Genomic DNA, 10,447 nt, shown 5'->3' with positions numbered 1-10,447 from the left:
CCACACTTGCAAAACTTGCAACTCTGTTGAAACTACAGCATCAGTATTAATGTGGCCATTACCTTGTTCTGTTTAAACAAGTGAGCTATTCCATTTGTCAGTGTCTTTACAGCTGTTGTTTTTTGTTCCATCATTTTTTCTAGATTCAGTTTTACCTCACCCACTGTAAAGTTGAGGGAATGTAAGAAATAAAATTTTAATTCATTGACGAGTTTAGTTATCATTAATTTAACATTGAAAGTTTATGGTGCAATTGGTAAAGTAAGTGTTATCAACCTTCTATTCCTCTGTTTTTGAAATCAGCAGTAACAGCTTGATGGTACAAATGTGAGTTGTTCAGTAATGCCTGTAAATGATAATCAGTCTGAATTTTAGAATTGTTCTACTTCATTGCCAATATTCATACTTAATTTCTCTAAAAGACACATCTTAACAACAATATACATGTAGATACTACACTTTATGGTTACAAAAGGTTAAGTTCAATGCAGCCATCCGTTTATCACGTAAATCACATCAATGTTTTTTTTTGTTCATAGGAACAACAAAATAAAGCCATGTTTTGCTTTCAAAAACAGTCCAATATGAAAAAAGTTCATAAGTGAGAATTTAAAGCAAAATTTCCAGGGGGTGCTCCCACAGTGACATTGTGCTTACATTTCGGGGCATGTCAAGTTGTTTCTCTATAACAAATCACAGGGCTGTGGTCTAGCAGCACCCGGTGGCCCCTGGTGCCTTACTTTTGCTCTTGGGCAACTCAGGAATCTTAGTTTTTTCATAAAAAGCATATGCTGGGCACCCTGGTTTTTACAGTTTCAGAGCACTGGGCTCCTTTCAATTTTTCTTAGAGTACAGCCTTGAATCATAACTTTTTCTCAAGACAAACATGATGGGGGGGGGGGGGTGGTTAGATTCACCTGAGAGGTAGCCCCTCCTATCTGATCATTTTTCTGTTTCAATTTTTTGGAATACACATCAACAACTTATTCATATATATGAATAAATTTTTTCATTGACTCACCTTTGATGGAATACATCCAACATTTAAACAAGTTCCTCCTAATGACTTTTCTTTTTCAACACATACTGTCTATGAAACAAAAGAATTAAAACCAAGTAAAGCATTTTGACATTCAAACTCTCAAAAATCACTGATTAATATGCAACATTTTCCTTGTCATTTTTTAAAAAAATTCATGTTTTCCTACAAACCTTCATTCCAAGCTGGGCTGCTTTGATGGATGCCACATATCCCCCAGGACCTGATCCAACCACTACAAGATCGACTTCCCCTAAAACAACGTAAAAAAATATAATTTTAAATAAACCATCCATTAAGACGAACGTACATGTGTATCATATATTCAACTCCATGTAACTGGGTGCAAACAAAGATTACAAGGTTGACATTTAATTGAAAGTACCAGCTTATCAAACACGTCAAAAGACTAAAAGACATGTAACAGAGTGTTGTTATTTTCCTCTTTTAAACATAATATACACTATATAACCAAACAATGTACACCTCCCTTCTTGAAACCAAATATATAACTCAAGATGCCCACAAAAGACATGTGAATGAAAGAGGTCATGTACTACACCTGAAAATATGCTGCTTTCCAGCAACTTGAGCTGTAACTGACTTCAACTTCCTTCAAACTTGAAATAATATTTTTCTTTTTTATTTTCCATGGGATAATTTACACTCTGGACAGTTAAGATTTTCCTAATTTCCCTTTGAAGTCTGAATTTTCAGGAAAATAAAATCTTTTGAGGAAGAAGTGTTGGTATTTCTCACTACTTTAACCTAGTTGGTTCAACGGACTGACAAATTAAATTCATTCTGATAGGCAATGAGCAGGACAATTCATTCTCGAATTTACATTTTGTACTGCAGTACATTGCAATATTGTCATAATCATAAAAATGACAAACTTAATAATTTCCAAGCATTACTGATAACTTTGATAGTTACCCATAAAATGTTCAATATCTTTGCTGTTTAACTAGGGGAGTGAGACATGCAACAAGGTTTGATAATATAATGAAGGTGGCAATAAAATTTCCATTCTAGTTAATAATTATTACAATTATTTACCATCTGTTGTGTAACATCTGGTGGCTGCTGCAGGCAGACATCTTCCAGACCGTCCAGACACTCTCAAGAACTGAAAAGTGATGATTCAACAGTGGTAAGAAATCAGATGGCATAACAATTACCTCAGAATTGAATCGACCTACCTCTGGCGCTCTTGAGGATAACCCATAAGTACGGCGGACGAAAGACAACATGTTTTTTGTTATGAAACTCGGTGAAATTGTTGCTAACTTTATCGAGAAATCACGTTATCTTCATCAGGTCCTGGCAATATGCAATACTTCTGCAAATAGCCGCTAGTGATCGCGGCTTCAGAGAAAGTACGCCTGTACTTTATCAGGTTGCCGCTGATATATGCTCGTGCCCAAGCTTTGTAGTCTTGGAAATTCAAGATGGCAGAGAATACAAAGGACTGACCGGATTTTTCCGATCAGTGATGAACTGATCATGTTGTTGTCCTCCTTTCTTTATGTCTTCTTTCCTCTCGTGTCAGCCTTTGCCACTGTATGGTTTTTTACGATCTTCGAGCGTGTAAATGTTGAACTCGGACTGGAACATTATGCAGAGAAGGGAGATCCTTCTACTTTCCTTAAAATGCCTGCAAATGCCTCGGTGAACTTGGGCTATTTACTGGTTGGATTATACTGGTTGTGGAAGATACGCAAGTTAGAAAAAGAGGTGAAAGATCAAGCATTCTTCTACTACTTGTTCTCGTGGATGTCGGTGTTTTATTCCTTTGTTCAGTTTGGACGGATTGTGACACAGACGCGTTTGTTCGCTGTTATTGATCAATGGTTTACTCTTCCTTTCTTTGCATGGCTTGTTTGCTGGAACGAGTTTGTGTATCGAGGACAATGGAATACTGGTCGTTTTCTATTTATTATGCGCATTTCTGTCTTAAGTTACTTTGCCGTGTTATTTCACAATCAAGGCTTTGAAGCAGTTCTTGCTCTTCATATCCTTGCAGCTCTTGTTTATTCTCTGAGGACACAGTCGAAACCTTGTTTAGGGACTGAAAAATCACGAATTTCAATGATTCTAGCTCTCATCTGCTGTACTGGGTTTGTCTGTTTAAAACTTGCGGATACAATACTGGTGCAATACTCTTTATTCCAAGCCTACACTGGCCATTTTTGGTCAAAGGTCTGTGATGTTGGACAAATCCACTTTGTGGCCGACTTTTTTAAAAATTTACACATGCGACCAAAGAATGATAAAACCTAGTCTCTTCACTTCCAAAAGGGGTATGTCAAGGAATTCTTCAAATGAGCCTGGTAGCAAACCTTGATAGTAAGATTTTTCCCTTTGCCCAAATTAGAAACTTCAGCTTGGTTGCTGGTCACAAAAAAATTCAGCTCAGTCAAATAAAATTTCCAGGTCACATTTTTTTTATTAATATATATATATTTTTTCAATATATATATATTTTTGATGGTTTTCTAAATTTTGTTATAGTTGGTGCGATACCTCTCAAGGTTTTACTAACTCTAATAAATGTAGATGTAGAAGAATGTAAAAGTGGCATGTTCCTAGCAGATTTTACATATTGACTTTATTTATGTTCACCATAGATATTCACGGCATCATGGGCAAAAAAGAAAACAAAAACAAAAATTGAGAGTTGTGTGAAAAAAGTAGTTGTTTAATGGCTATTGGTAAACCTATATCATCCAGTCGATTCCCTCTGGCTAATTTTTTCCCTTACTGTTATCATTGTCTTTAGAGAATACTAGAAATCTTCTACTAAAAATCATTAATTATCTCAACTGCAAGTTTCATCACTTAACTCTGTTAAACAACTCCTAACTAACACATTCTGAACTTTTGTTCCTATTTAATGTCGATACAAAATTTTCAATAATTTTAATTGTGGGAGATTTTATTTACAAGAAATAGTATTGCACCGGATGCAAAATTAGGCCAGCTGGCAAATTCTCTTAGGTGACGGCAGAGCTGAGACTGACCAGCTGCCTGGCAAAAGGGTGCAGTTTCACTATCCACAAACACTTAAGGAGAGACCTCTCAAACTGGTACAAATAGTATTTAAAAATTATTTATAATATGCAAAGATCAGAACAGGTCACTCCAATGTGGATACAGATGATAAAGATGCAGAACTCTGTATTGATGTATATTTTAATTCCAGAACAGTACTTGGGTTCTTGAGAATTGTATCAATATTGTCTGCAAATTTATCCCTGACTTGATTGAAAATCATGACACTCTCAGGTTCTTCCTTAATCCAAAAAGCACTAAACTCAAAGAACAAATAACCTAGAAAGAGAAAAAAAATTTTAAATCACCACTTTAAGGATAGCAAATGGCAATAGCAAATTGTGCTCTTGCCTTGTCATAGAAATCATGTTTATAGTAAGGTAATTAATGACTTCCCCCAATCCAACCTTCTGGCCAACTACCTGAAGCACTATACATGCAGGTCTTGTTATATTGTCACCCATACAATATCCCTTAGTTTGGATTTTACCTTGGGCCTCTACCCAGCTATGGATAATACGTCGTCATGGAGGATCTTACACAAAACAAATTGAAATAAACCACTGACTGTACCTGTACTTGCTTGAATTTGGGGTTAAATTAAAATAAGAACCAACACCATATGGGCACACCCTTCTACAAATGTGAATTATTCAGTTAGGCATATTCGTATTGTTAGTTGTTGCAGCTTTTTCTTGTTCAAGATGTTCAGAGAATACTCACTATAAACTTCATGAAAGTCATCTACTGTTGGTTTGCCTTGTTTGCAGTTGTAGAAATGACTTCTTAGAGATCCTTTGTTCAAAAACTGAAGAGCTAGTGAAGTGATGTTAATACCAGCAATGGCATAAGAGAACCTTGTAGCAAACAACAAGAAGCAATTATTATAAGTCAAAACATTGTCTGAGAAATGATGCCCTGAAACCTGCATTGGGCAGGCTCATTGAGATTTGTTTCTTGGCACTTTTGACATTCAAGGAGCATCTCTCCGCTTGGTGGTCATTAAACTTTCAAGAAATCTAGGGACTGCAGAAAGGGTACATTGCAAAAGACAAAATGATAACCTATAGGCAGGATTAGTAACAGATACGGGTAATTTCCCTTGTCATTTGATGCCAATAAAACTGTGATAAGGAACCGTAAGAAGGGGCCAGAAGGCTCCCTATTGAACTTAGGTGTAACACTATCAGGTTTGATTAATGTTTTCAGCAGGCGGGCAACTGGTTTTCACAGGCTGGCAAAAAAGCTTTTTGAACTGAACTTTGTTCTAGGATAAACTTTCCTCTAGATGGTCAAACCAGGCAGGCAAATGCATCCTTGCAGCCAGTTGATTTGCTCAGTTTCGGCCCTTAATGAAACCCCTGCACTATCATGATTATCATATGGTTTAGATGAGCCCTTCTTGGATAACTTTCACACAAGAGGTACCTTTGTTCCCAGTTGGTTAAACAGTAATTGATAACTTTTCAGACATGGCTCACCAAAAATGCGGATGATGAGACTGAGACAAAACTTTCCTTGCTGCAGGTGTGTGTTTTGATGCAAAATATCTAAAAATTAAAAAAGTGGAGATAACAAAAAGTTAATCTCAGGTTAACCTTGCCTTAAATACAAAACAAACATATTTCTAAACATAAACATCATTAAATATACTTACAATAAATTCTCCAGTGCAAGGACACCTGAAATAGAGCATAGCCTATCAGTTTAAAAGCTTTAAAATTTAAAAAAAGCTTTCATTATGGATAACCTCTTTACTTTGCACAGTATAATCATTTAGTTACACAGTGCACAATTGAGCAATTACATGTAAATCCCATCAGCTTTTGTTTTAATAGCCTCACTTTCAAACAGCCAAACATAAATTTATTCAAAATGCTTGGAAAAATTTAAAACACAAAAGGAAAACACAACAAAAATTAAGCGATGGGCGCAAAAGGAAAAAAAAAACCTCCCAAAAAGACAAAAGATGAGTTGAAGGAGAGTAAAATAACTGACTCCTGTGATGTGATTAACATGTAACTTCTCCCTTTAGCATTCACATATTAGCAAACAGGTTATGAGAATTCTCAAACTTATCAGACAGGTAGAATTTGTTATCTTAATCTAACACCAAATTCTTGTAACTAATTTACAAGGAAATATTTAGCAGCTAGAGAGGAGAATCAGCAATCAGTTCTTGGCAGATAAAAGGTTGAACTACAACATACCCATTCCTCTGAAATCTGTCCTAGGGTCTTTTCCTTGGAAACCAATGTCTCCCCATTGCTTACTGATCCTCTCCTTCAGTGGTGTATCTGGCATCAACAGGTTCCAGAGCTATTACATTTTAATTAATTAAAACATGGTCAGTTTACAGTAAAAAAAAAATGGTCAAAAGAAACAACACAGTATTTCATATCAGTAAAAGCAAATTTCATAAGCCACAGCACCTGCATTAACTTCTTTTCATGACTGGCATCGTCAGATGAGTATGGCTGGTTTCTCAACTGTTCAGCATCATGGCAAAGGTCTGTATAACCACATATCTGATTCAGGCAGATAGATACAGAGTCCACAAAACTGAAAGAGATTGGTTCAAAAATCAATAAAAGACAAATAAGTAACACTTGTCTTTGAACAAATCATCTGTTCAATTAAATGTATACATTTTTTTAATTATTCAAAGGCATGTGTAACAGTAACTGTTTGGAAAGAACACAACCAAACCAAAGAATGGATTCTGGAGTTATGACATAATATCAGTTATGTAGATGAAAAAAAAAAAAGAACAGGGAAATCTTTGTCGAGGATACCTATACCTCAGGAGGCTTTACATTAGATTTCTCAAAACAAAAATTACTCAGAAGACATATAGAAAAACAGCCTGATAAAAAATGGCCTCTAGACAAGATCTGTTCAGATGAAAAGCAACCTACACTTTTCAAAATGGTCAGGCTTTAATTTGGTTGAAAGCAGTTGACTTGACTTCACAAGAAACATTAAAACTGGGATAACACCACAAATATTTCTGGTATGATGCTGCATTTAAAAGAGGAAGTCCACTAATCTGTAGGCATTAGTGATGATGAGTTTGTGGTTTTGTGGTTTGCTTGAGTTTCCTGAGCTTGGATAAAACTTCCTGAAATATTTCAGATGTTCATGGTTTTCTGAATACAATCAGTGTAATTTCTTTTGTTCACACAAAAGTTTAGTTGCATCATTAAGTAAAACCACTTACACACTTTCCTGTGCCCTTCTTATCCTTTTCACTCTTATAATCAATTCCAGTGCTTCCTGAATATTCACATTTGCTGCATCCACTAAATCTGAGAGTTCCTAACATCAAAAGTACATTGACAGAATTAGTTGATTAAAAATTAATATGCTTCTTGTCTTCTCTCTTCAAAAAATGCTACAATTTCTGCACTTGTGTTAACTCATTAGAGAGAATGAAGTTAGGAATGGGTGAATTGGATGGCTCTTTTACTTCTTAGATCTCTTTATCAATTCTCTCTCCTTTCCGTGATAAATTTTTTGTGAGTTGAAGGCTCTGGGAAATTGAGGATTAATCAAACGATATCCCTTAGGCAACATTTCTGTCACTCCTGGAAGTGTAAGGGCTGGTTATTAAACAAAAGTTAGCTATTGTTTGACAAAACTGTGCCACCTTTAATTAAGCCAAAACCTTTTATTAGAACATTATTATTTTTGTGAACAGTATCAAGAATGCCAATGGGTGATAGTGGAAGGGCAATAGGGCAATTCATGACTAAATCAACCTCTCATGGAATATCCCTGAGGTCCACATGCAGCTGCTTGTGTAAAACTACAGTGGTTTGGGTTAGACCTTGTGTGATTAACTGGCACTAACAGATTGAATAAACGTCATCATTACAACCTCTTGATCATCAATTTATTCACCAACCTTGGATTTTGACTGCCTCAAGGATTTTTCTGTTGAAATGTGAATGACAGGTTAATAAAAATGAGATAAACAATTCAAAAAGTTTATAGGCCTTTGTTTCTCTAATTCTATTTGTACTTGATCATATTGGCAAAACCATGTCTCCCATGTCTCCTAAAATAAACTTCCAAGTTGAAAACATGAATGAATCTGTGTGCGCCAATCAAGTGTAGAATTACAAAGAAACCTCTCATCAGTCAAATAATAAAGAACCCTGTACCTCAATTCCAGTTGAATATTCTAAAAAATTAAAAATTTAAAACAGACTCTGATTTTAATTCTTTCTCTCAGTTTTCACATCCTTACTCACCAACTTGGCCTGTTCTCAAAGCTCCATGTCTTGTCTTGTAACAAATTCGCTGTAACTCGCATTGACCAGTAGAAAAATGAAGAAGAATTTTCACCACTCGCCGGTACCAAAAATATAATGAAAGATATCTCCAGAATTCAGCCATAATTATTATCTCTTCAGTTGATTTCTATAAAGCACATTAAAAAGATGGTCAGTCTTTCTGTTGGGCTATTGTCAGACCACTTCTCCAATTTAAAACATTAACTTTCCAGATATCTTAATGAATTCAAGAGAAGAAAACGGTCTTTCAAGTAGTTGTATGCTGCTTAAATTTTAGCCTCAGCCTAAAATCTAAAGCTCAACCGACTGACTTCTTGCAAAAGTGAGATTTACCAAAAATAGATGACCCCTATGGTTTTTTCGTCAGCTGTAATTCATACAGATGGACCATTCTTAGGACTTGGCATACAATCAAAATCCTCAGTATACATATCATATCACTTGTTGAAAGTTCTATAGTTTTGAAGTAGTTTATTGTCATACTAAGTAAACTCCACAGATTCCAGCTTATAAGAGAGCACTTAAGATACCGGTAGCCTTCTTTTCTTCAAGGGTTTTACAAAATATTCATAGAACTGAAAATAGATTCAACATTAAATTACCTAAATTGTCCTAGCATAACTCGATGCACGTGAATGCTTAATGCCCATGAATGATTGTCTACTATTTGTTTTTCTATATATATTTCTTACAATAAAAGTTGTCCAGCTCAGAGTGATTCAGTTTCTATATTAAAATTATGAGCGGAATTCTCGCATGTAAACTTTTGTTTGTCCTGCGCTCAGCATGGAAGAATGAATTTACAAGGTACTGGGTAAGTTTCCTTGACACCAACTAAACAAATTACCCTAAATAATCTACAATAATGATGCTTCATCATACCATAGTGCTGTTGGGATGTAAGAATAAAATGTGTTCCCCAGAATAAGATCAAGCATACAAACAGCAAAACTGAATCGATGAGTGAATGTTTAAATTCAGAGATGAAACTGCAGACCGATACCTTTTCAACCAGTACGTGACGATTTTGAATGATTGTTTGAACGAAAGGTGTAATAAATAGGAGCGTTTGTGACTTGTCTTGAAACGATGAAATGCATTTCCATCCACGCCTATACCACTAAATCTACAACGTCTCACAGGAATGCCCGGGAATCGGATCTGATCACAATGATGCATAAATAAATCCGGGTCACCACAAAGACCTCAGACAAAGTACAAAGGTACACCTATCGTATCGTGATCAGACGTCAAAACTGTTCAGCAAAGCCTTCGCGCTCACATTATTAATTATCTGCACTAGTTTATATGAATCTAAAATTAAATTTTCCTACAAAGTCTATTCACCCGTTAGTTTGCATTTAGTCATCTTAACTCACCTTTAATTCGCTGGTGGAACGACAAATATGGCGCCCGCACCAGCCCACAAATTAGAGGCCGCAATAGACCGGAAAAGGTTGGCGTAATCGCAAAGTTTGTAACGGATTTACACCTTCGAGATAAACCAAATTTAGAATCGTAGATGTAAACTTGCTCTCTGTGACGTAGATGACTTCCTGTTGACGCAAACCAACCATCAAAGTAAAAGTTTTGCTACCTCTACATCTCTTCTGGCCTCTTCACTTCCTCTTTTCCCTCGAGACCGTATCAGCGAACTGCTGACCAAAAGTTATGACGTCATATGGACGCGGCTCACACTCGTTTTTTTTTTTTAAACGACCTTATTGGGCATGTAATATTCTTTATCCGAAAACACGATGGATCTTGATAACAGTTTTTAAAATTTTAAAATCCAACCTCTTTACAAAACGATGCTCATGTGTTCTCTACATGTGCATGTCCATAACGTGTAATACCGCTGATCATTACAGGGCATATCAGATAAATATTTGAACAAGGCAAAAGTACAATAATACAATAACAAATAGAAAACAGAAGAGAAACTGAGATAAAACTGAACCCAAAAGGGAAGGCGCAAACGGGACGTAAAGTTCCATGCGAGGCGCCGCCCATTATGAATTAAAAAACACTATAAATTAGAAAATTACAAAAATAC

General features: G+C 35.8%; 3 protein-coding genes across 5 annotated transcripts in view; 1 reads left to right on the top strand and 2 right to left on the bottom strand.

Moving 5' to 3' along the window:
* Window positions 1–2,401, bottom strand: part of LOC111338310 (dihydrolipoyl dehydrogenase, mitochondrial) — an 11,391-nt gene extending 8,990 nt beyond the window's left edge. The window contains exons 1-6 of the mRNA XM_022944773.2: window positions 2,242–2,401; window positions 2,099–2,168; window positions 1,213–1,292; window positions 1,022–1,090; window positions 277–346; window positions 63–163 (exon numbers count right to left, since the gene is read on the bottom strand). Coding sequence (XP_022800508.2) covers window positions 63–163; window positions 277–346; window positions 1,022–1,090; window positions 1,213–1,292; window positions 2,099–2,168; window positions 2,242–2,292 — 441 coding nt within the window. The 5' untranslated portion in view covers window positions 2,293–2,401. The remainder of the gene's footprint in view (window positions 1–62; window positions 164–276; window positions 347–1,021; window positions 1,091–1,212; window positions 1,293–2,098; window positions 2,169–2,241) is intronic.
* Window positions 2,402–2,456: 55 nt separating this feature from the next.
* LOC111338329 (transmembrane protein 187-like) lies at window positions 2,457–3,482 on the top strand. Its single transcript, XM_022944798.2, has one exon. It carries the CDS (start codon window positions 2,546–2,548, stop codon window positions 3,320–3,322), a length of 777 nt encoding a protein of 258 aa, XP_022800533.2. The 5' UTR covers window positions 2,457–2,545; the 3' UTR covers window positions 3,323–3,482.
* A 151-nt stretch (window positions 3,483–3,633) lies between these two features.
* On the bottom strand, window positions 3,634–10,034 carry LOC111338321 (ELMO domain-containing protein 2). Of its 3 annotated transcripts, none has more exons than XM_022944785.2 (10): window positions 9,771–10,034; window positions 8,350–8,518; window positions 8,001–8,029; window positions 7,314–7,411; window positions 6,526–6,655; window positions 6,304–6,412; window positions 5,751–5,775; window positions 5,575–5,643; window positions 4,817–4,950; window positions 3,634–4,372 (listed from the first exon to the last, which is right to left on the bottom strand). In XM_022944785.2, exons 2-10 carry the CDS (start codon window positions 8,492–8,494, stop codon window positions 4,179–4,181), a joined length of 933 nt encoding a protein of 310 aa, XP_022800520.1. In that variant the 5' UTR covers window positions 8,495–8,518; window positions 9,771–10,034; the 3' UTR covers window positions 3,634–4,178. The 3 variants fall into 3 exon arrangements, with proteins under 3 accessions (XP_022800520.1, XP_088589736.1, XP_088589735.1); XM_088733610.1 differs by lacking the exon at window positions 9,771–10,034 and adding an exon at window positions 9,395–9,526; XM_088733609.1 differs by lacking the exon at window positions 9,771–10,034 and adding an exon at window positions 9,274–9,412.
* Window positions 10,035–10,447: the final 413 nt, after the last annotated feature.

Source organism: Stylophora pistillata, chromosome 9, assembly GCF_964205215.1.
Source record: "Stylophora pistillata chromosome 9, jaStyPist1.2, whole genome shotgun sequence".
Classification (NCBI taxonomy): Eukaryota; Metazoa; Cnidaria; class Anthozoa; order Scleractinia; family Pocilloporidae; genus Stylophora; species Stylophora pistillata.
This window is presented reverse-complemented; position numbering and strand designations above follow the sequence as displayed.